Source organism: Arabidopsis lyrata (genome assembly GCF_000004255.2).
Source record: "Arabidopsis lyrata subsp. lyrata unplaced genomic scaffold ARALYscaffold_1, whole genome shotgun sequence".
Classification (NCBI taxonomy): domain Eukaryota; kingdom Viridiplantae; phylum Streptophyta; class Magnoliopsida; order Brassicales; family Brassicaceae; genus Arabidopsis; species Arabidopsis lyrata.
Window position 1 is genome coordinate 14885303 of NW_003302555.1, and position 24411 is coordinate 14909713.

At 36.5% G+C, this 24411-nt stretch overlaps 8 protein-coding genes across 10 annotated transcripts; 3 read left to right on the top strand and 5 right to left on the bottom strand.

Moving 5' to 3' along the window:
- The first annotated feature begins 1572 nt into the window (after nt 1-1572).
- On the top strand, nt 1573-2653 carry LOC9329787. Its single transcript, XM_021012377.1, has 2 exons — nt 1573-1776; nt 2214-2653. Exon 2 carries the CDS (start codon nt 2230-2232, stop codon nt 2506-2508), a length of 279 nt encoding a protein of 92 aa, XP_020868036.1. The 5' UTR covers nt 1573-1776; nt 2214-2229; the 3' UTR covers nt 2509-2653.
- A 50-nt stretch (nt 2654-2703) lies between these two features.
- Nucleotides 2704-3786, bottom strand: LOC9327055 (glycine cleavage system H protein 3, mitochondrial). Its single transcript, XM_002893680.2, has 4 exons — nt 3505-3786; nt 3318-3406; nt 3063-3233; nt 2704-2985 (listed from the first exon to the last, which is right to left on the bottom strand). Exons 1-4 carry the CDS (start codon nt 3614-3616, stop codon nt 2857-2859), a joined length of 501 nt encoding a protein of 166 aa, XP_002893726.1. The 5' UTR covers nt 3617-3786; the 3' UTR covers nt 2704-2856.
- Nucleotides 3787-3852: 66 nt separating this feature from the next.
- LOC9329788 (putative isocitrate dehydrogenase [NAD] subunit-like 4) lies at nt 3853-5375 on the top strand. Its single transcript, XM_021012375.1, is given in 2 exon segments — nt 3853-4689; nt 4691-5375. Coding segments are annotated over 2 exon segments (927 nt in total). The 5' UTR covers nt 3853-4429; the 3' UTR covers nt 5358-5375.
- A 94-nt stretch (nt 5376-5469) lies between these two features.
- LOC110224853 (pre-mRNA-splicing factor ATP-dependent RNA helicase DEAH1) lies at nt 5470-13121 on the bottom strand. Of its 3 annotated transcripts, none has more exons than XM_021012371.1 (28): nt 12997-13121; nt 12627-12728; nt 12398-12528; nt 12046-12240; nt 11875-11943; nt 11630-11716; nt 11265-11298; nt 11088-11142; nt 10714-10773; nt 10553-10624; nt 10260-10323; nt 10081-10160; nt 9890-9957; nt 9727-9781; nt 9517-9574; nt 9358-9429; nt 9109-9177; nt 8699-8788; nt 8278-8364; nt 8061-8176; nt 7913-7979; nt 6777-7817; nt 6611-6673; nt 6374-6497; nt 6178-6278; nt 6021-6083; nt 5819-5891; nt 5470-5732 (listed from the first exon to the last, which is right to left on the bottom strand). In XM_021012371.1, exons 2-28 carry the CDS (start codon nt 12721-12723, stop codon nt 5686-5688), a joined length of 3138 nt encoding a protein of 1045 aa, XP_020868030.1. In that variant the 5' UTR covers nt 12724-12728; nt 12997-13121; the 3' UTR covers nt 5470-5685. The 3 variants fall into 3 exon arrangements, with proteins under 3 accessions (XP_020868030.1, XP_020868029.1, XP_020868031.1); XM_021012370.1 differs by having other exon boundaries at nt 12991-13112; XM_021012372.1 differs by lacking the exons at nt 12398-12528; nt 12997-13121 and having other exon boundaries at nt 12627-12715.
- Nucleotides 13122-13196: 75 nt separating this feature from the next.
- On the bottom strand, nt 13197-15555 carry LOC9327056 (protein ABCI7, chloroplastic). The gene is made up of 3 exons (XM_021012374.1): nt 14471-15555; nt 13870-14129; nt 13197-13784 (listed from the first exon to the last, which is right to left on the bottom strand). Exons 1-3 carry the CDS (start codon nt 15344-15346, stop codon nt 13490-13492), a joined length of 1431 nt encoding a protein of 476 aa, XP_020868033.1. The 5' UTR covers nt 15347-15555; the 3' UTR covers nt 13197-13489.
- Nucleotides 15556-17777: 2222 nt separating this feature from the next.
- Nucleotides 17778-19501, top strand: LOC9329789 (NAC domain-containing protein 86). The gene is made up of 4 exons (XM_002890948.2): nt 17778-18250; nt 18341-18636; nt 18742-18945; nt 19034-19501. The coding sequence occupies exons 1-4, from the start codon at nt 18094-18096 to the stop codon at nt 19220-19222; spliced, it is 846 nt and encodes a 281-aa protein (XP_002890994.1). The 5' UTR covers nt 17778-18093; the 3' UTR covers nt 19223-19501.
- Nucleotides 19482-20556, bottom strand: LOC110224854. The gene is made up of 2 exons (XM_021012376.1): nt 20165-20556; nt 19482-20056 (listed from the first exon to the last, which is right to left on the bottom strand). Exons 1-2 carry the CDS (start codon nt 20361-20363, stop codon nt 19536-19538), a joined length of 720 nt encoding a protein of 239 aa, XP_020868035.1. The 5' UTR covers nt 20364-20556; the 3' UTR covers nt 19482-19535.
- Nucleotides 20557-20662: 106 nt separating this feature from the next.
- LOC9327057 (MND1-interacting protein 1) lies at nt 20663-23868 on the bottom strand. The gene is made up of 3 exons (XM_021012373.1): nt 23764-23868; nt 21964-23605; nt 20663-21372 (listed from the first exon to the last, which is right to left on the bottom strand). Exons 2-3 carry the CDS (start codon nt 23593-23595, stop codon nt 20857-20859), a joined length of 2148 nt encoding a protein of 715 aa, XP_020868032.1. The 5' UTR covers nt 23596-23605; nt 23764-23868; the 3' UTR covers nt 20663-20856.
- Nucleotides 23869-24411: the final 543 nt, after the last annotated feature.

Here is a 24411-nt window from a genome sequence, read left to right on the forward strand (position 1 = left end):
TACCTAATCTAAATACAAGTAAGTGAGTAACAATTCACCTAATCTAAATACAAGTAACGCTAAGAATAAGAGATTCGTCTAGTAATTAAGAGACAAAATTTCACCCAAACATATACTATTAATACATTAAAACCTGTAATAACAAAAATTTTTATATTTTTTTTTTTGGTAAGCATATGATTAGTCTATAAATTGAGATATTCTACTAATATTATTTGATAAGTATATTTATGAACATAACCTTAAATTTCTAGTTTATTACTTGATGTGTCACTGAAAATAAATAAAGAGATTCAAGTTAAGGTATAATATATTAGATTTACAATTTATATAATTATATCATATTCTAAAGTTTTAAAATTCATATTAGTATGAAATAAATAGAGTATTTTTTTCCTTCAAGTAGTTTACTTTTCCCTTTCTAATATTTTTTTTTCAATTTCCCTCTTAAACATCTTTTTTATCAACTTTCCTTTTTGATATACCCATTCCCATTTTTGGTGGTGTCAACTTTCCTGTTTTAACATCTTCTTCATTGTCGTATTTATGTTATTAGTTTACTTCTAATATTTAGAAAATAAAATTTTCAAATCAATTACTCCTTCTGTTTCAGAATATATGATGTTTTAAAGTTTTTATTTTGTTTCAAAATATATGATGTTTTACAAATTTATATGCCGTTTTAAATATAGATAATATTTTATAACTGTTTGTATTTGTGCAGTCGTTTCTCTAATTAGTTAAATTTTTAAAACCAAATATCAAATGATAGTTTCAAGAGAACAAAATAAATTTTCTTAAAATGTGTAATTTAAAACAAAACATCATATATTTTGAAACATAGGGAGTACAATTTATAATTGATATATTCGTTTTACCATATTTTCTTAGGAGACTATTCTTTTTTATTCTTTCATATTACAATTTGAACAATTGCATATCCTATTATTACACTTTTTACATTCTAAATTTATTTGTTCGCTATTAAGTTCTATTTGTTTTAACACTATCCCATCGTTTATTCAATTGTGAGTTTCTCATATTTCTAAACATTTATACACATATCATTTTTTTTTGGTGTGTCTTATACACATATTATAATCTAAGAAAATAATAATCAATTTTATATTAACTAATTTTCAAAAAAATATCTTAGGCGGTGCTGTTAGGCTGATGGTTAGATTTGGAGGATTATACGGTAATTAAGCGGGTTAGACGGATTAAGCCGTTTTATATGTATAATATTTTTTTATTCTTTAAAGTTCAAAACTGTATCTAAAAAAATAATATTTCTTGCTTTTTTCATAGTATTCTATTTCACATGTAAATTTGAATTCAGTTTTTAAATATGAAAATTTTAAATTTTCTTTTAGTATTATTATATATTTTTATTATATATATTATGATTTTATTTTAAAACTGTCTAAACTCCAATTAGGTTTTTTAGGCGTTAGAAGGAGACTCGCTGCCTACTTAACGCCTAACACTTATCTTAACCATTGATATTAACCCAGGACTAATAAAGATTATTTAAGATTACGATAGATAATCCTAAATATAAGAGAAAAATAAAGGACCTAGTTGTCAATATAAATCCCCCACTTGCTAATTGAAGATCATTGTCGACGTGTGAACGAGCTGGCAAAGAATATTTAACTCTTTAACGTCAAATAAAAAACGTGGAAACAAAACTCGGCAATAAAAATCAAAATACCAAAAATATTATCCAATTTGTCTTTTTTTCATTACCGTACGAAGACGAATCATCAACCCAAGGTACCGATTTCTGCTCCATCTCTTTCTTCTTCTGATTTTCCGATTTCTTCTCTGTTTTTTTTTCTTTTCGTATGTGTAATTGAATCCGAAAGTTTCGTTTTTTTTTCCTGGGAAAATCTCGAGAGTTCGGAGAGGAAGAGAGAAACAAAAAAAAACTAGAAACTGCGTTGACTTTTGGGGGCTAATTTTGAGAATTTAGGGTTTTTTAAAGATTAGTGATTGATTCGTTTTTTGATTTGTATAAATTGTAAAGTTTTAATTTTTTTTACATGGATTTGTCTTTGTTGTTGTTGATTGGAGAATTTGGATTTTTAATTGGGTTTTGTTTCAATGTGAAAATGATTAGAGATTTTGAAATTGTTGTGAAAACGTAATTGTTGTTTTCATATAGAACAATGTAAGATGGGTTTTGTTTCTCTGGTCTAAAAATTATGCAGAAGTTTAAAGGTATTGATGGAACAACCGAGGAACAACAAGACCTCTCAAGAACAAGCCCGTGAATCGCTCATCGAAATCTCTTACACTTCACCGGAGGAAGACGAGGTTATAACGTACTCAGATGTGAAACCTGTCACCAATATCTCAAACGGAGGTACCAAAAGAAACAAGCATGATGAGGAGAAGCTCAGAGATGAGCTGATTTCGATATCCTACGACGAGTCACCGTCACCTTCACCGGATGTGGATGTAGCTGTTTCGCCGACCCTGCCTAACGGTATATGTCGTGGATAGGAAGTTTGTGTACAGCTTGAAGAAGTCTTTACTTTCTTATGCAAAAGACTTTGGTTTGGTCTAAAAGTGAGACCATTGTTATATGTTAAAACGTTTCTCCTCAACTATATGATTGAAAATCAATGAAGTTTCTGTTTTGTGTGTGTGTGTGTGTGTGTGTTTCTTTGACATGTCTTATATAAGCTAAAAGCTCTGTTGAGTCGCATTGGATGATCTTTCAATCAAATTAGTATCACACTGATGCAAGCTGAGAGTGGTAAGAAACATTGAGAAATGAAAGATTGAAACTTTAAGCATGGACTCTCTTGTTTTGTTGAACATTCGGGAAAGATGAAAGCCGAAGAAACCCTAGTGAGCAGCATCTTCGTCTTCGCAGAACTTGGTGTATTCCTTTGGACCCATCAAGGCTTCCAGCTCCGCGGGGCTGCTTGGTTTCACCTTTATCATCCAACCTTCTTCGTAAGGGCTTGAGTTGATCTACACAAACGAAAATAGACTAATCAGATTGATCCGCACCACACCACAAACAGAGGTATTTTGTAAAAAAAACTTACCAAACCAGGTGACTCGGTAAGCTTTGTGTTAACCTCAATGACTTCACCGGAGATGGGAGATAGAATCTCACTTGTGGCCTTAACACTCTCAACAGCTCCAAAGCTTTTTTCTTTGCTCACTGAACTGTTTGCTTCTGGTAGCTCCACAAACACAACTTCTCCTAAATGGTCCTGCACATTATCAACATGTAGATAATCTCTCTTTCAGACACTAAAACTGATCTAAACTAGTTCTGAGGGTTATGTCTTAATTACCTGGGCATGGTCAGTGATACCAATTGTAGCAACTGAGCCATCATGTTTCACCCACTCATGTGAATTTGCATACTTAAGTCCTTCCAACACTTAAAAAACCAAACACCCAGTACAGAGTTTCAGACAAGAGTCGTAAAACAGAACCAATGCAACACACAAGTTGTGTCAAAAGATGTTGTTTTCTTACCTGAGGAGAAGCATCTGGAGATAGAGAAAGCTGGCAAGAGATGAGATTTGGAGGCAGAGGAAGAGAGCTTGAGAGCATTTGCTGTAGAAGAAGCCCACATTCTCAATGCCATTTTTTCTTCTGGTTTCTTTTTTTTTTTTGTGTGTTTTGTCAAAGGAAAGTGGGAAAATAGTAAAGAGAGATCTTAATTTGCTTTTATTGACGTTTGTGTTCTATCTTTAGATGTATGGCAGAAAACAAAGGCCTCATCTTAATGTTGTCGTCGAAAAAAGTGTGACCCAAACCTTCTCCACCACTCAGAAGGTTTTGAACAAAGTCAAATAAATATATAAATAAGAACAAAAAAATTAAACGGGCTTATTTTGGGCCGATAAACATAATAACTTGGGGTTTACGGTACCTTACGATGATAATAGTGTCGGTCAGAAATCGAAATTTCCAAACAGTAATGAGTAACTAATCCCACATCGGAGACAATTAAGAATCTAATCTAGTATATAAGAAGCATGAGTTAATGTATTAATTAACAATTGGCTTTGGGGTTGCTGCTCATGAAACTTCATCTGGTATCATAATCCTCGACCCAATAGGGTTCATTCAAATTACGAAAGGATAAATACATGATCCGAGATGATGGATCTATTCTCTGCAAGGGGAAGAAGAACATGAGCCAAAGCCAATTGTTTTTTTTGCTGTCTATACGAATTAATAAAATCGCCGGTCTAAGTCATGCTTCAATCGAGGACATGTGTTCCATAACTTCCATTATGTTCTAACTCTTACTTTAGTCAACTCTTTAACTTGGACATGTATTTTTACTTTTCCAAGAACATGTCATGGATCAGCATCAGCTAATGTTTTGTGATCGTTTAAAATTCATAACTGACCAAGTGGATCATCTTCCACCCAAAATTGTAGGTGGATCATGTCTCACCGATACATATCTATCATGAAGAATCTCAGTAGTATCACTACCGGGTCTGGAATTCAGACCCGATCCGCAACTTATTTGGCCAGACCCGTGACGGTTATCCACGGTGTTTTGACAAACGCGGTGGAGCAGGTGATGGATGCAATGCATGCGCCGGTCTACTTCGAGACATACTACATAAAGGGGAAAAATATGAATCATTTGCCGCGGGAAGTAGTGGACTCGATACGGAAGAACAAAGTGTGCTTGAATGGCAGAGTCAATAACTCCTTGTGTGGTGGTTATAGAGAACACGAAAGGTGAATGTGTAGGGCGGGAGCACGAAGTTGTTCCCGGTGTCATACAGAGCTTTCAGGTAACAATGACTAAGTTCTGGTCTGATCGTATAGCAAAGTATGCTTTTGAATATGCTAAATTAAGCAAGAGGAAGAAAGTTACAGCAGTTCACAACAAGGGAAAACACGAAAAACTGGCTGATTCATTCTTCTTGGAATCTTGTCAAGAAGTTGCTAAAATGTATCCAAGTATCACCTACAACGAAATCGGTATTGATAAATGCTGTTTGCAACTTGTAGAGAAACCAGAGCGATTCGACGTCATTGTAACTCCAAATCTCTATGGGAACATAATTGCAAACATTGCTGTTGGTATTGCTGGAGGAGGCAATAATGGGGAAATTATACCTGGAGGAAGTTTTGGTTCTGAGTATGCAATCTTTGATCAAGTTGGATCAGTAGAAAACCATAAAAATCCTGTGGCATTACTGTTCTCTTCGGTTATGATGCTGAGACATCTCCTGCTTCCTTTATTTGCAGATCGGCTTGAAACCGCCATGAAACGTGTTGTCTCTGAAGGAAAGTGTGGAAACAGTAATACTACTACACAGGAGGTTGTTGATGCTGTAATTGCAAACTTGGATTGACTTCACACACCGAGAATCTCAGTTTTCTAACCACATTTTTTCCAAAGTAAACTCGAAATGTTTTCCAAATAAGTTTGCTTGATACTTTATTTGAGAGGAAACGAAGTTATTATTTCAGACATAATGTAGCTCGACCTTTCACTATATAACAACAGGAATAAGTTGGTCATTTGAACTGTTCATAACATTTTAAATATATTCGAACAAAAACTCAGGAGGCTGACCAAAAATGAGTTAATGTAGTAAAGAGAGCTTTTCTAACAATTTGTCAAAGTCATATTTACTCACATCTCTTTCCACTATTCTTTTGCCAATCCAATCTGAGTTCTTACATTGCAGCTTTTCCAGCTCCTTTGGGCATTTTCTTTGATGCAGCTGAAATAATATTTAAGATCGGTTTTGTAAGATTCGATTTTACAAAAGACAAATTATAACTGGACAGAGAGAAAAAAGGTACATACCATCTTCAACGTCCTTGAGCTGGTAGTAGTGAGGAGCTAACTCAATCAACCACTCTGGTTTCAACTCCGTTACCTGCATTTTCGGGTATACGAGTATTTTAGCATACAAACAAACCGATGAATGAAACCAAGAAGTTAAACCAAAAGTAATTAAAAATTTCCAATTCTGGTTAAACCTTGCAGTATCAAACATATTAATTACCTGCCGCATGTATTCCTTGGAAGTAAGCACTAGTTCGTGATATACAACCCATCTCGGCAATACCTACAATACGCATTGACAATATCAATATTCAAAGTTTTAAGATTCTGTCAATAGTCAGATATTTCTGGTTTATGTAGAGTGAGAATTCATTAACCTGAGATAAGCCTGAATTGGGATGTATGTGCACTGTCTGGGGATGCTTCACTGTTCGATATGATCCATTCTTCTGTAGCTTTGCAGTGTGCGGAAAAAATCCTGAGTATAAGTAAGAAGTTCATTAGCAGAGGCATACTTGTAGAGAATTATACATTCCAAATCAACAAAAAAGAGAATGAGAGTAAGAATATTACCGGCAACGATGGATTTCCTAACGGAATCCAATTCATTCAGGTTTGAGCTGATTTCTATTTCCACTCTTTCGAGAAGTCCCTCCAATTGGTCGCGGATATCTCTGGCTCTTTTCATGCTCCGGACCTGAACACATGTTTGACCCAAAACAAATGTCAATTGGATCCACATGAGATCTGATAAACATAAAGAGACAACTTGGTATTTTGACCAAAGAAAAAAAAGAGACAACTTGGTACCTGAATGTAGTTCTCGTAGCACCACTGAGTAGAGTAGTTTGTTTCCTTCCATGAACTGTAAACCTGAAGAGAAAAACGAAGACAATGTTAAAACATACAGAGAATAGCAGTGTAAATTAGTGGAATGAAGTGGAAAAAAAAGGAATACAGAAGGTTAGGTTCAAACCTTTAGCAAAGCAATATGGTCACCGACATTACCGGTGTGGAAATTCATTCTTGCATTGTCGGCATGAACCTGTTTGTCCTTAGGACGGTAGAAGATAGAGCCACCAATTGACAACATAGCAGCAATTGATATTATCTCATCGGAGCACTTATACTTGTCAGAAACAACAATCATCTTCGACAGCATAGGATCAAGGGGAAACTCTGCCATCCTTCTACCAGCTTTAGTCAATTCCCCGAGCTTATTTAGAGCACCCAGAGCAAAGAGCAGTTCTAAAGACTTCACAAGTGCTTCAGCAGGTGGAGGATCCATGAAATCAAAGTTTATGAGATCATGAATTCCAAGACTCTTCAAAGCAAGTACCACACTAGCAAGATTCGTCCTCTGTACTTCTGGCACCGTGTTTTCCTCCAAGTCATTATTATAATTAAACGCTGTGTACAGACGATAACACTTCCCTGCACTTGTTCTTCCAGCTCGACCAGCTCGTTGAGTTGCAGAAGCCTTGGAGATAGGAGTAATAAGCAAAGATTCCATCCCTGTTCTCGGGTTGTATGACTTCATTTTGCTAAAGCCTGGATCAACAACATACTTTATACCATCAATGGTTAATGATGTTTCAGCGATATTTGTTGCTAGGACAACTTTCCGTGCCCCCTCTGGAGTTGGCTCAAATATTTTTGCCTGGAGTTCGCTTGGAAGATTTGCGTAAATCGGGCATATGATTAATTCGCGGATCTTTGTACCTAAACCCCTTATCCTGTGCTTCAAGATCTCTTCTGCAGTTTCAATTTCCTCTTGACCAGTGAAGAAGACCAATATATCTCCAAGTGGCTCCCTCACATGGATCGTAAGGACGGTAACTATCGCTGCGTCCATGTAATCAGCTTCAGGTGCACTTGTATAGTTGATTTCAACTGGATACCTTCTTCCAGGAAAACTAAAAATCGGGGCTGTGTCAAAATAATCAGAAAATTTTTCTGCATCCATTGTTGCACTAGATATCAACAACTTCAAATCAGGTCGAAACCGCGCTATATCCTGTCAAATATAAGTAGAGTCAATCAGAATGTATCCAAGGATTTAACCCTGGTTACACAAGTAAGAAGAGACATTGTACGAGAAAATCTACTTGCCTTAACTAATCCAAAAAGTATATCGGTTGACAAGGTCCTTTCATGCGCCTCATCCACAATAACGACACTGAAAGGTTTTGCAATCAGTAAACAAAAACGGTTAGCTTTCCAATAGTAGTAATAAAAAATGTGCAAGAATATTCATTACCTGTAGCTGGCCAGATCTGGTTCGCCAAGTAGCTCACGCAAAAGCATTCCATCAGTCATATACTTCAGAACTGTTTTATCTGAAGTACAATCCTCAAATCGAATGGAATAGCCAACCTGTGACAAGTACCAACCGAAGTTTAGATTCTGAGACTGAACCGACAATGTGAAACAATCAACTACCACCAGAAAAAAAACGAAAAAAGAAGCCAACATACCTCATGTCCAAGTTTGACACCCATCTCTTGAGCCACACGGGCAGCAACACTCATAGCTGCAACTCTTCGGGGCTGCGTACAACCAACCTGAAATATAATAGAAAAGCATTATGGTACTTTATTTGGTAAAGGAACTACTTTACCGTTACTCTATACTTTTGAACTCATCCAACCACAAAGGTCATGAACAACGGCTTTCTTCCTAATCCAAGTATACCTTTAATAAAATAGCTTTGGAAGAAAAAACAGACAACTTCACAGGAAAATAAGAAATGGCTAAGTTTGTTCTCAGCAAACTAACAGCTCTCAGTTAAAGAAATAACACCAAATTGTTAGTGACTTCTACGCTAACCGTCCCTTTTTGAAGGAAATATGTGTGTTTAACTATATCCTGCAATTTGGGACAAGCAGTAGGTTGTACCTTTCCACGCTTTGTGTAACCAGCTTCATGGAGATATTGTGGTATTTGTGTAGTCTTTCCTGAACCAGTATCTCCCACAATGACAAGAACCTAATATATTGAAGAAAAAAAGTTGAAAGAAAAAGGTATCAAATTTCAATTACATATAGCAGAGAAAACCATTTACTGGAAAAAGAAAAAGCTATGCACAATTTCATAATCAACATTTCAATCTAAATCTTCATTTGCACGTAACACAGAAATTTGATGCTTTCTTTTATTTAGAAGTACTTCCTTCTCTATTGACCTTGTATCAGTTACACATACTTATATACTATAACTGAAAAATACTGTTTTCGATAGGGATTGGTAAAGTAAGCTTCTCGTTTGTTATTAGATGATTTCAAAATTGGCATGAAAGCTTAAATTACCTGATGCTCTTCCACAGCCTTAAGCAGGTCATCACGATACGTATAAATCGGCAGACTTCTTCTGACTTCCTGATTCACAAATAAACAGATGCAAGAACATGTCAAGATGAGTTTTAGTTTTTGCTACGGATATTAATTGAAAGAAACATACAGTCTTAACTTATTCTGAATTACATCCTAAAAAGAAGATGTGGTGGTTGACTTTGATCAAACAGAGTTAATGGAGAAAAAACAGAAAAAAGCTAGCACCTGAAGTTCCTCTAAAGCTGATTTCTCTGCCAAATCTTGAGATTTTTGTTTTGCATCCATATCATCTTCATACTGCATTACAAATACAAGTATTCAGCTACAACTCTACATATGACAGAAGGTATCATCAGGTTTAATAGACATCATAGGCAATAATACATTTTCACCAGCCATGACAGATTCCTTTATGAAATTTATTTGGTCCTCAAACACAAACCTGCAAAAAACAAAAACATTTAGAATCCCCAGATCATGGGTCTAATCCATGTTTAAGAGCTAGCAAGGACGATTTCTCAAACGAGATAAACAAATTCCAAAGGACAAAGCAGTAGAATAAGAATAAAAGAACAAATATACAACAGATCTTACTGATAATCGTCTGAGGCTTGCTTATTCTTTGCACCAAATTTTAATGTTGCTTTTCCTGCATTACAATGTCATTTAAATTAGCATACAAGTAAACAAAGTCACTTAAACCAGTGGGTTGTAAAAAATGACTGGTCCACAGAAATAGAGTTAAAGCAGAAATTACCAATCTGATGGTCCTCCCAAGCTTCTTGCTCTGCGAAGGGATTCATTTTCTCTGTTGAATCCAGGTCCCTAAACAAAAAGTATGATTTAGGACGCCCAAAAGTATTTTGCAAAATAATAAAGATAGATATTGCGAGTACAAGCAGATAACAATGTGTTGGATCACTAGCAAAGCGCTCTTTGTCAACTCACCTGTATCGTTGTACAGCAACAGAAAACCTCTTCTCCTGATCAACACCTCCCTCTTGATCATAAGCATCTGGAATTCTATACTGAACTCCGAGAGGTAGAAGTAAAAGGGAGATGCGTTAGATATATAGAAATTCTACAGAACCAGGTGGGAGAAGGGTCCAGAAAGATGACAATGTTACCTCCTCGACGTTATCTTCATCTTGTGTTCTTTTCTTCACGAGGTCATAAAGCTCTCTCTTGTACCTAACAAAGATAACAAATCAACCCAAGCTCAATCAACTATAAGTGAACATACTTTCTTATGTATGAATACAATCATCTAACTTTTCAATTGCAAAAAGAAAAGAATAAAATAAATGCACTACTAATTACAATTGAAAATGCTTTTTACTCATCAAAAGAAGCAAGTTGGGTCAAATAGATGTTGGCAATGGCAACAACCACCTTGATACAATAAAGATTTAACAATTACCTAAACTCACGAAGCTCTGTTTCTGTGAGCTTTTCACCTCCGAAAAGATATTGTTCATCTTCTATCTCATCCCTATGGAGAAAAGGAAAAAATGGGAGAAATCAATTATAGAAGAGAGATCAATAAAAGAAAGAAAAATGCAAAATCTATATGTCATGTACCTTAGTTCATCCAGTTTCTTCTGTTCTCTCTTCTTCAAGTATTCTTGTCTCGAGACTTTCCTGTATTAGACCCACCAAAAGCTGATCAATAACATGGACAGCACAAAATAGCCTCCAAAGAGATTATTTCAACAAGAAAGAACACCCTGAAGAGTACTTAACAAGGAGATGATTGACATAGTCAAGAATTGGTAACTGGAACTCAAGTTTGCAACATCATATAGTATTTTAACAGTGGGATTTAACATACAATACCCAGGCACATTGTTGACTACTGTTCTTGTCAATCATGCTAGGCAACTAAACTTAATTACTTAAAATCACTGTCAAAAAGCCATTATCAAAAACAAATAAAGAAGGAAAAAGTTTATTACCTTAAGGAATATAAATCATCCTTCTCCAAAGCATTTGCTCTTCGAACAACCTCTTCTGTTTTGCAATAAAACATAAAACCAAAATGAGACTATCTGGCAAAAAAGACTTATGTCTAGATCACAATGTATCATAGAAATGTTAATATACATCCATGCACGAATTATAACAGATTGTACCTTGCTCTTTCTTTGACAACTTTTGCTCTGTTAGCTGATCAGTAAACAAACGAAAAGAACATGTCATTAACTCACATGTACAATACATTGATAACAATGATAAGTAAACCATGCTAACTATATACATCTCGCTTGGTTAGAGAAATCGTCTTAGCATAAAAGATTGGATGACATATGAATGTGAATGTTTTTGCTTAATTCATCTTCCCTACTCTAGATTTTTCAGTTATGAATTACGAAAAAACTCATTCATTAATAAGTTGTACATAATTGCCGACAATACTTAGCCCCTGGTTGGTTACAAAAAGGGGACCTATTCAGAGCACAAAACAGGAAAAACATATCAAGATCAGATTGAGGCATACCTTTCGTGTCCGTGCAGTATCACGATCTTTTAAATGCTGCTCCAGTTCTTCTCTCTCCTTTTGGTCACGCACTCTTTCCTCTTCTGACTGTGCCGAGTGGACAAGAACGAAGAATATTATAAAAGCACAAGTGTTATCTACATGTATATCTATAGAACATCTCCAAGTTATTGGATTTCCATAGCAAAAGACTAGGACACAGAAAATAGTTCAAATGCAAACACCCTAAGAGAGTCCAGATATACCTCAGAACCATCATCCTCTTCTTCAGAAACCTTTCTTCTAACGTGTCTACTGTCCTCTCTAACGGCCACCTACATATATGTTCACATTTTTATCAGATCAGATGCCAAGCTATATCTTACCATTAAGAAAAAAAGAAACTGGAATCTGTCAATGAGGAAAAGAAACTATGCCTCGCCATCACTTTCATCTGACTGCCCACTTTTCTTTCTAAATCTTTTCTTGCCCTTATCTGATTTTCTAGATTCAGAAACTGAAGATTTTTTCTCCACAACGACTTCGTCTTCATCATCATCAGCATCTAAAAGAGCATATGTTTTCTGCTTCCTCACTAGCATCGCTGCCTCTGCTTCATGTTGTTGGTAGAGCTGATAGAGAAGTAAAATAAATTAAGAAAAGCAACCAAAACTACAGCTAACCTTATATCCATACATACTTCTCCCGGAAACAAAAACTAAAAAGCACCTATTTCCAAAAGCTTCAAAAGAGAAAACACAAGAGCGATAGAGTTTACAGCAAACTCACATTCACACCAGCACTTTTACGGGGAACTCTGGCAAAAATTTCTTCCGCAAACGAACGAGTATCACCAGAAGACGAAAACCCGTAATCCACCAACTCTCCCACAAGTTCAGTTGGTGATTTTGTTTTTTTAGCTGCACAAAGATAATAACCCCATATGTTAAATTTTTGGGACAGTAAAGCAAAAGTTCTTCATAAGCTCTATGATCCAAAAATCGAAACATCAAATTACCCATTGCAATGAGATAGTTAACAACAGCTGCTTGAGAATAGCCAAGTAGCACCATCAGCTTATCCGAAACCCATGTCTTTAAATCATTGCTCACCATTCTCACTGCATTTGAATAACAAAAACAACACCACCAGTTTCACATCAAAATCCACTAATTCAAAGTATCTAACCACAAGATCCTCAATTTTAAAATTCACTTCGCAGCTTGAATTCTTTTAGCTAGCAATCTACCGTACGCAGCAATATCTCAGATAAAACCGAAAGTAACAAACCCTAACTAATAAGCAGACACAAATTATCCTAATCATCGAGCTAACGAAAAAACCCTAGATTTCGGTAACGGTTTAGGTTTCTCGAAGCTTACAGAGACCAGAGTGAGAAGATTTCGAGAGTAAGGATCTCTGTTTTCGAAGCTACAGGTAGGCGCGAGAATATTGGTGAAATCTATCGAAGTAGTTTCACCGGCGACGGTGGAGAAAAAAGGCGGTGAGAGTCTCCGACGTTGATGAAGGAGAGGCGGTATAAAAAACCAAGTGTTTGTTGTTTATCAGATTTCAAATAAAAAGCGTGTGGTTTTCAAGTTTCACTTAAATCCATAAAAATCGCGTCGTTTTACTTATACAGATGCCAATAGAAACCTTTTCCAAAATTTAAAATAGAGCTGCACGCTATTTAACTCACATAGAAGCCAACTGTTTGTTGTTCTTCTTAATTTTAATTATATGGGCCAAACTGGACTAGATGGGCCTCGCAAGCCTTTAACAGTAATGAACAGAGGATAAATTGATGAATCGTAAGTGCAATACCGGCACGTGAGTACCACGCGATCGGTTTGGGATAATCTTTGTCTCTATGGAGATCCATCAGAGCAAGCCTTTGACATGATTCCTGGCTTGATCTCGGATTTCCCGATTTGGAAACTTCTCGATAACCTCTGATCCAAATGACGATATGAGAGCTCTTCTTGCAGTCTCCAAGTTGATCCCACGAGCTTGGAAATAGAAGAGCTGGTCTTCTTCGAGATCACTGATAGCAGCTCCATGCGAGCATTTTACATCGTCTGCAATGATCTGAAGATTCGGCTTTATGTTCACAGTGGCTCGGGGTTTCAGAAGGAGGCTCCGTGTTAGTTGTCCCGCGTTGGTCTGTTGAGCGAATCTGTATATTACCACAAAGAATGTAAACCGATGCTAAGCACACCAAACAAATGACCCGAAAATCATAACCAAACTGAAAAGCTTACCTGTTAACTCGGACATTGCCATCGAAAACAGCTTGACCAGAGGAATGAGCAACAATACACTTGTGAAGCTGTCGCGAAGAGCCTCGTGGATGGTCTAAGACAATTCTGCTATGAAGATCGAGAGTCTGCTCGTTGACACACATATGAAACGTGGTTAGCTCTGTGAGTGTATCAGGCCCAAGCTGCTGCACATGAACATTGTGCCTCCCCAATTTCCCACCAGTACTCACTTCCACAAGCTCATATTCACTCTCTGCCTCCTACAATGATCACCACAGAACAATTCAGCATAAAACATTCCGAAGCCATACCAAAACATCCTAAGCTATGAAAAAATCAAAACTCACATGAAGCTGAAACTAAACTATTCATCCTCATCAACAATTCAATCATAAAGGTTACAACTTTCTCCAACTCCAGCAGCAAAACTAATCTAAGACACTCTACTGAAACATTCAGCAATAAGATTCAAACACTAATATAAGCTATTAGCAATTTTAACTACAAGAGTATAACAAAACCAACCTCAAGTAAACTAAGATTTTCAATAGAATTTGTTTCTTCACTAAACCAATTTGTTGAGAATGAGCAAAGATGGAACCTGTCGGACGAAAGTCCACTTGACATGAGCAGAAGCCATGGACTCTTTCTGCAAATATGAATGCTTCAATTTCCCATTCTTTTGAACAACAACTTCCAAAACCGGATTCGTCCAATAAAACCCTTCTTCATCTTTACCAACAAATTCCTCCACTATACCAATCTCTCCTCCTTCCTCCACTAACACAAAACCCCTAGGATTCGATACCGGTAACCGTTTCGATTCCCGGTCACCAGTTTCACCAGAAAAGTACCTCAAATAGATTGGATTCTCCACCTTACACCCTTCAGGAACATAAATCACCATCAAATCCGGTGCTCCCATACCATTAATCGACCAAAACAAATCACCAGAATCGAAATTCCCTATGAATTCAGAAACCCGGTTCGTTAACTCATCCGGTAAACCAGAGAAGCTCCCAAAGTAAACCCCATCAGGCAAATCCGATGGACCAATCGTCAAATTCGACACGAACCCATCAATAATCACAGCGTTTGGGAACTGGGTTTCCGTCAGATTATCCAAAATTTCAGAATTTCGTTGATGGGTCGAAACGGGTTCGATTTGAGAAAATCGGATGAAAGATGTATCGGTGAATCGGAAAGGCTCGTCTTTTCGTGACGGCCATGGAGTAGATAAAAGAGTCTCAGCGGAAGAATCACGGATTCTTTGGAGAGGTAAAGAAGACGAAGAAGGAGAAGCTGAGAGAGAATCTTCGAGAGATTCAGCTAATTGAAGTACAAAAGGGTCAGAGAACGAAGCTTGTGCTCGTATAGAAACACTTGTAGAAGTTGTTCTTCTGTTTGATTTCAATTTTGGTTTAGAAGATAGATTTGGTATCAGTGATAAGCGACCGAGAACTGTGGCAGCCGCCATTAATGGATTCTCTTCGTCTCTTCTTCTCTCTCTCTCTCTTTGCTTTTCGCAGCGATCCGACAAGTACTTTCTCCAATAGAGTTTTTTTTTTTTTTTCCTTGTCTCTCTTCTTTTTCTGTTTCGTCTCTATTTTTTTTTTTATTTGTAATCTTGTTTAGTTTGGGCTAATGGGCTTGTATAGTTGTATGATAAGACTCATTTTAACTTACGACCGGCCTGATTATATCTATTTCCTTTTTTTTTTTTTTTATATCGATTACATAATTATTTCGAAAAATCTTTGAAAAGGAAAACAGAAACTTAAGGTTTTAGAAAAAAAAAATTATCAGTTCGTACTGAACCGCATCATATCACATATGTAAATAATTTTTGTTCACATTTTTATATTAATTATTGTGTTGTTTTTTTATTATTTCATCAACGCTTGTTAATATTTTAGGTTCTTTTTTTTTTTGTGAATTCTTGTTTTGCTTTAATGAAAAGATAACAATATAAACGTATGTGGTCATGTGGATTAGTTGAGTTAATGTTCTTATTTTTCTTTACACTATATGATTAATCGGATTAAGTGTGTGGATTTCTGTGTTTTTGAATAAAATATTTCCCTTGAATTAAATAATGGGTTCAATTTTCGTATTTTTGTCATTGTAGATAGAGATGTCCATTAGGTGAAGAAACTACCTTTACATCTAAGAACAATTTATGGAGGAAACAAAAAAAGAATAATTAATGTGAAACTACTAGTGTTTTGTCGTGTCCAAAAAGTGATAACGCGGTAGAAGAAATAATTTAACACTTTAAAGGTTTTAGTTAATGGAGATTTATTTGATCACATAGGCAATTGTTTTGCTTAATCAATGAAAAGTTGTTCATTAAATAGATTTTCCAAGTCACTCTGAGGTGGAAGGAAAGCTAATTGACTCGTGTTCGGAGTCATGTTCACATTTTCAGTTCAAGTGTTTATAAGTCAGTCATTATTGATAAATTGCAAAATATAAACTTAATTCTTTTCAAACACATCTACGTAATGAAACTAGTTTGTTAATATTATAGACAAGAATTCTACAACCTTTAAATTAACGAACTCTAGCGTTATTAATATACGTAATGTAAAACTGAAATTTAATTATTTATTCTTTTTGCCGGAAATAATTATTTAAAGTTGAGCACAAACTGATTATTCATTTCGAAAATAAGTAGACTAAAAACGGAAGGTTTTGTTTTTAATTGACATCGAGTCAACTACTGAACTACATAAAGCCATGAAGGCATGAAGCCTAAGCCATGAGCTATATTGGTACGGGGAAAAATGTCATTTAAATCGTCACTTTGCCATTTGTGGAGGTTTAAAACATGAACTTTGAGCTTGGTGCTTTTAATCCTCAATTTCTAGTTGACTTTCAATTTAATCTCTAACTTTCGTTGACGATGCCGATTGAGGCACGTCTTTAACTGGACAAACGGAGGATTAAGACGCTGTTATCTGTCCGTCTAACATATCTGTTAATAAGCTAAACGATGTCGTTTAATCAAATGAAAACCCCCAAATTCGATTAAGCTCGAACCCTAGAATACCAAATCGAAATTAGAAATACAAAGTCGAAGATTCTCTCTCGTTTTCTTCTCTAATCAAAACTTCAAGATAGCTATGTTGAGTTTTCGATGTAAAGATCCTTACACCTAACCCACACACACACTTTGAAGGCACTCCACGGGCAGCGAGTACTATCGATGTCTCGGAGCTAGAACTCATCGAAATCGAGACAACAGATCTTGAGGAATAAAGATGAGATCGAGATTTGAGAAGAAATCGAGATTAGAGAAGAAAACGAGAGAGAATCTTCGATTTTGTATTTCTAATTTCGGTTTGGTATTCTAGGGTTCGAGCTTAATCGAATTTGGGAGTTTTCATTTGATTAAACGACGTCGTTTCGCTTATTAACGGATATATTAGACGGACAGATAACAGCGTCTTAATCCTCCGTTTGTCAAGTTAAAGACGTGCCTCAATCGGCTTCGTCAACGAAAGTTAGAGATTAAATTGAAAGTCAACTAGAAATTGAGGATTAAAAGCACCAGACTCAAAGTTCATGCTTTAAACCTTCACAAATGGCAAAGTGACAACAAGGTGTTTGTAGACATAAATTACAGACGGCAAGATGTCTATATGTATTAAGTACAGACGGCAATAAGTTTTCAAGTCACTGAGTGTGAAAGCTTTTTGGTTCAGGTGGGCCATTGTTGTGGAATTTGTGGGACGTTCAGACAAGTAAGTAATCTTCGAACACTTTCGGTCTGAATTATTTTAAATGTAAAATACTAATATGAATAATTATAACACTAGCTAGTTTATTTAAGTTTGTGTTAATACTTTAATCAACCTTTAAGCCTTTTAATCTTCTGCTATATATCTATAATCCCTACCAAACGGTCCAAACTTACATTTTTTCCCTCTTCCTCTTAAGTTTCAGCATCAGCAACTTCCAAACTTGAATATTTTTTTCAAAGATTAAATCTGGTCTTCTTGTTTTGCTTGGTTTCTGTCTTTCTGATATCATATATACTCTGTTTTTCTACTGTTCCTTGAGCTTTAAGAAACAAAACAATAGGACTTAGGGTTTTTGTTTTGTGGAAGTTTCACTCTGTTTTCGACAAGAAAGTGAGTGAATCAAAGGGCATATAGTTCTGGAGTTTCAGAATTAGAATACGACTACGTAAGTCATTTAAAGAAATTATAGATATAGACGATGGTGGGATCCTATTTACCACCTGGTTTCAGATTTCATCCAACAGATGAAGAACTTGTTGGTTATTACCTGCACAGAAGAAACGAAGGTCTTCAGATCGAGCTCGAAATCATTCCATTAATGGATTTATACAAGTTTGATCCTTGGGAACTTCCAGGTTTGTTGCTTCTTGAAACTCTCTGACTGAAAAAAGATCAATTTTTTCTAATCTACAATATAAAAAATAATAAGATCTTGTTGATTACAGAGAAATCCTTCTTGCCGGATCGAGATATGGAATGGTTTTTCTTCTGTCATCGTGACAGAAAATACCAGAACGGATCTCGGATAAATAGAGCAACTAAATCTGGATACTGGAAAGCCACGGGCAAAGATCGAAACATCGTTTGTCACTCTTCTTCTTCTTCTTCCTCTGTCACCGGGTGCCGAAAAACCCTAGTTTTTTATATGGGTCGAGCCCCTTTTGGTGGTAGAACCGAGTGGGTAATGCATGAGTATCGCCTCTTCGACAACGATACTTCACAAGGATCACTAAACTTTAAGGTAACAACAGCATAAACCAAAAAGATGGAAAGAAAAGAAAAAAACTTGATTCATAGTTTACCATACCAATTGATCATTTTCATTTGGTTTTCTTCCGCTCTATAGGGAGACTTCGCGCTGTGTCGTGTGATAAAGAGGAATGAGCATACGCGTAAGAAATCTGAAACCAACTCACCAGAGGTTTCAGATGAGCTATTGAGCAACAATGTTAAGATATTTTGTCAAGCAAGTGACCTAGAAAAGGGTTCTTGTGATGCAAGTAACACACTCTGGTCTTCACCTGATTTCATCCTTGAATCATTTTTTCAGGTTTAACTAATTAAATCCAAACTCTGAGAAAGTCCCATTCGTTGATCAATGTCACTGTGTCTCAAACTTCATAACATTTTTTTTTCAGGGAAACTCACAATCACAAACAGAAGAAGATTCTGGTTCACAAGTATTTCCACTTCCTGAACTCGAAAATCCGCCAGAGGTTTTCGCAGATTTGAATTTCGACTGGGAAATGGATAATCCATTCATGTTTGATTATCATCCAGAAGCTCATATGAACAATGAAGTCATGAGCTATCACATTCTTGGCTAAAGAAAAACATTATTGTTCACTAATCTCAAAACCAAACACTCCAGTCTCCAGATGGATCAAGATCTAACTATAATCCCATTTATTTAATATATAGGTTTGTTTGTGTGTATAATCATATAGTGTAGTTGCATATTATGTAATTTGAAAGTACAAGATTCTCCACTATCAACTAGTAGTTAGAAATACACTTTTCAAAGACCTTTTAGGTCTCAAAAGTATGTATAATCAAGGTTGTATATCTACCTACAAATTACATAAATAAAAATGAATAATTGGATACTTTATTGGAATTTGATGAGATTGGTTTTGTGATTTAATACAAAGAAGCAATATAAGGGCTACAAAAGACCAATACATCATCAAGACTAACCTTATTTTCATCTCCAAAGATAGATTCCTTCCCATCTTTCCTCTTAGCATATGACAATCCCAATCTTGATTTAGCCATCCTCAAATCACCAATCCCCGAGTTCGTATCCGGACCCGCAAATCCGCCCATCACGGGAGCTAAAGGCGGTCCGATAAGAAGCCCATCAGCTCCAAATTGAGGCCCTCCACGTGCATAATCAAAAAGAGCCGCTCCACTTCCTCCAACCTTAGAAAGGACGATTGGGTCATCGCAATCGTCGAGCCAATAGAAGAGGAAAGCATCAAATGTATCGTAGTAATCATCGGTACTTCTATAGCCTTCTGGACTAAATCCACCAAACTTGAAAGACTTCTCTTTGGTGTAAGCTATGATAACGCATGGACCTTTGAAATCACAACGCTCGTGGAACTTTGTTGCACTAAACCCATCAATGCTTGCCTTGTAGCAACATTTCAATTCTCTTCCTAGTCAAAAAGAATGTTACAGAATTCGAAGAATTTAAGATAAGACATACTTCTTCACATGGATGGATTCTATGACTTGGATTGAGAAGAAGGGAATAAAATGTTTACCTTTTAAAAATGTTTTGTTTACCAATGAAAGAGAGAAAGGAATTTGGATGTCCTCGTGGTAGACCGGTTGCAGCGGCTGCCGGAGATTGTCTACTTTTTTGTCGGAGTTCCAATCAAATAGACCGTTGTAAGGACTTATTCTCTTCGAGGTCTTGAAGGTTACGGTGTGAATTGTGTTTGAGATGGCACACGAAGCCATTTTCTTGCAAATAACGGCCACACAACAAAACCCACAAGAAGGAAACTATGCAAAGCATTAATAATTGTGGTTTTTAAGAACTTGTGGTTGTCATGGTTTTGCTAACAAGTAACAAGTGTCCAATCCGGTTTAACCAAACAAAACCAGATCCAAAAACCAATTCTTCTCTTTGTCTATATACACAAAACCCAAACCAAAACCAAACCTCATAATTTTAACCAAACCAAACTATAGTCGATTTTTATTTGGTAAAGAGGCCTGTTTCCTCCAAATCGAATTCAAGATAATCCTTAATAAGATTAGCTCGAAAAGTTTTGATCACGATAATAAGTTATTTTACATCGTGCAAAGATCTTTTGTCGAAAAAAAATCAAATTTCCCGAGTTAAAAAGCTTTTGAGGAAGAAGCTAAACATTTATTTTTGTACTTACAAAGTAAAAAACCTGAAGTTGTGATGATTTCCTTGAAACCCAAAGAGAAGCTTTTTCGGCTTTTATGAGGTTGCTCCAAAGATACGGATTCGCTGCTGAACCAAACCTCGGCAACAAGGACAAGTGACTTTGCTTCCGCCATTGTTGCTCGCGAAGAAGCTATCACTGCAACTACCACACACAACTTGATGCGCACAAGGAAGAAACACCACAGAGACTTCATCTTTCATACAGATTATGCATTCTCGATCGTAGTTTGCTTCATTGTCATATGACCCTTCAAGCTTATCAAGTTCTTCAAGCAGTTTAGCAATGTTTTCTCCTTGAGATTTCTCGGGTTTCCAAGCGTTGTTGGATAAGTGGCTTGGGTCAGTATCTGAAGAGGCTTGGAGTCGAGAGAGTTCTTGCTCTAGTCTTTGGTGATCGTCTTTGTGTCTTTGGAAGTCTAGTTCGATTTTTAACCGTAGAGTCTCGAGCTTTCTCTTGTTGTGACCCTCAGCTGCTTCTTTTGAGCGTTGTTCTTCCTCCATTTGAGCCAGAGCCTCCTCCTTTGCTTTCTGCTCTTGTCTCCATTTCGCCTGCAAATAACATATGAACGGAAATATAAAAGAAGTCGATAGACTAAACATTCCATGTTTAATTGAAGTAAAGTAATTTCGATTATCAGTCATCCACCACAGTCCAAGCAAGCAAGCGAGCAAGCAAATCTAGAGCAATTTTTTGAACACAATGCGCAGCAACATAGATAATGTACCCGCAAAAAGGTAAAACGTCAAAAACAAAAAGAAAATATAGACCACCGTGTAGAGAGAAAAAAACTATTCCATGAAACTTATCAATAGATATAGCAAATCATTTGGCTGGGTTCTACAACTCAAAACTGATTCTCCAAGATGATATTCATATCAAATCCAGGTTCCATATACCCTAGCAAAAACATGTGGCAGACGCAAAGTCGCAGACTATACCTCTTGAATGATCTTTGAAGTTTAATGGCATACTACCATCTAAGACAGGACCAGCTTGGCAACTAGATGTGTGCCTCAAATGATAAGTGTGTAAATATTTTGAATCCTAAGTAAATGTACTTCCCACAATTCTCGAGTTAAAAGTAGTGAAGATCTAGAGAATTTTCACGGTATAAATGAATATAATATAACCCAACGTACCTCAATTTCCTTTTCATCCTGTGTGATCTGAGCTAAAGTCCTATAAAGGGCCTTAATATTTTCTTTTTCAGCTGCGATATCATCCTGCACCTTCAATTTCTGTTTCTCCCATGCCACAAGCTTCTTCAAGATTTTTTTCTCCTTCTTTGATGCATCCATGCACGCTTTAAGCGATTCTGATGCACTTAATTTGGATCCCTCCCGCTCTGCTCGAATTTCTGCATTTTGATTCTCAAGCTTTCTTACAATCGCATTGGCCCTATCGTTTTGACCACTAGCTTTTCTAAGTTCATTTTCCTTGTCGGATAATCTTTTCACAGTTGATTCTTCAACAGCTTGTTTCCCCTTTTTCAGCAGTTGGATTCCTTCTCTTTCGCTACTCAATGATTTAAGCTCGGCCAATTCCTCGCTGACCTTTTGAGCAGCTTGCATTGCCTTCTTCTGAGCCCAGTCTTTCCTTTCCTTTAGTTTCTTCTCGAGATCCTTAACCTGATGAAGCAGATTGACGATCACACAATCCTTATCATCCTTACCCACCGATTCCAAATTATCATCAAGGTTCAGATCACGAAATTTCTCCAACACCGAACTAACACTTTCTTCACTCCCTGACTTACGTGGCTGCTGCTCACAAGCCTCCACACGTGCAAGATCATTACAAGATAAGCTATCACCACTAGTTTCCGACTTTTTCTGCTTCATACTAGCACGATACCCAGCAGCAACCGCTGCAACATTCCGATTCAACAAGGATTTCATAGATGGCGAAAAATTAAACCTCTTCGGACAATCAATCTCTCTCTGCAGCTTTAACTCAGCACCGTTCATAGAAAACCCGTTACCAGAAAATTCAGGTCCTCCCCCATTCCCAAAATCCCAACCTCCATGGAATCGACACAATGCTGGTGCCATAAAACCAGCAATATCTAGTGTACCACTACCAACATCTTCTACATTGCTATCTTCCTTAGTACAACTAGACCTATTCGTTGGGACATCCATAGTACTTGCCCTACCAACATGGAGCTCACTCATTAACAAACACCACATTGCATCACCTTTACTCAAATTAGGCTTAACTTGTTGCAACAAGTAAATCATACCCGCAAGCGAATACTCCTCCAAATCTCTCAAATCCGTAAAACCAGTCTCCGAATGATCCTCACCGTTCCCGTTATTACTACCACCGCCACATCCACCTCCACCGCTACTGCTATTCAAATAAGATAATGAATTATTCACTATATTTGTCAAAACATCCAATTCACCATAACAGTGTCCAGTACTCAAAACCGCTTTAATCGCGACACGTTCCTCATAACCCAATTCGAGAAGCTTCGAAACAGCTTGATTATACAAAAACTCCAAATGTTTCAGCAAAATCTCTTCCAAATGCTCCTCTGTACAATAACCCCAAAGATTCTCCTCCAAATTCTCATTACCAGAATTCGAATTCACAGAACCAGAATCAGTAACACCTGGATGATAAACCAAGTTTTTGAGACTTGATTCAACAATTGATTGCGATAGAGCAATCTTCTCAATAAAACATAACGGTGGGTCGGATCTAAAAGCAGCGGTTCGGATCCTCCGGTTCGGTTTCACATGCTTCTCCCTCACAGTACAACCCATCTCTGAAAATCTGAAAGAGAGATTGAAACAGAGTCAGATAAAAATGAAAACTTTACCAAACAACAAACATGGTTTTGAGGAAATGGAATTAATTTAAACGAAAAATGAATGATTTGATATAAACAGAGATTCGATGATAGAGACGGAGGAGGAATACGAAGAACTCACTGATCGGTGGTGGCTGAATTGTCTCGGCTGAGAAGAAGATGAGAGTTTCGGCGAAAAAGGTTATGCGAGAGAGAGAGACTTTTGTTTCGTCGGTTTCTTCCATTTCTGGCGGCGCCAGAGAATATATTTATGGGCTTTGGGCCCATTACATGATACGGGTTTGTTTTGGCCCATATATACGAGATTGAACGACAGCGTTTTAATTGATATTATTTCCGGTATGGCTAGAAAATCCCGGTCTATTTGTTTGGTTTTTGCTCAGTGTTATCGGTTATATAGAAATTGAAAAAAATATATGTATGGTTCAGTTTGATTTGGTTTTGATTCGGTTTGGTTTTAGTCAGAAAATTTAACTTTATAATATATATAAATATAATGATTGAACTAATAATATTTATATCTATATATATATATATATATATATTTTTCTTTCTTATATATATTAACATCTATTGTATTAATGAATTAAAATGTACACTATGATAATATTTGCTATTTAGCTCATTTACTTTAGTTCAGTTACATTAAAGTCGGTTTCAAATTCGTTGATATAAACATTCAATTCAGTTTAGTTTATGTGATCCTTTCGTTGCTTATCTAATCTAGAAACCCTAATCTATGACTATGGATTTGAATTATTGTCGAAAC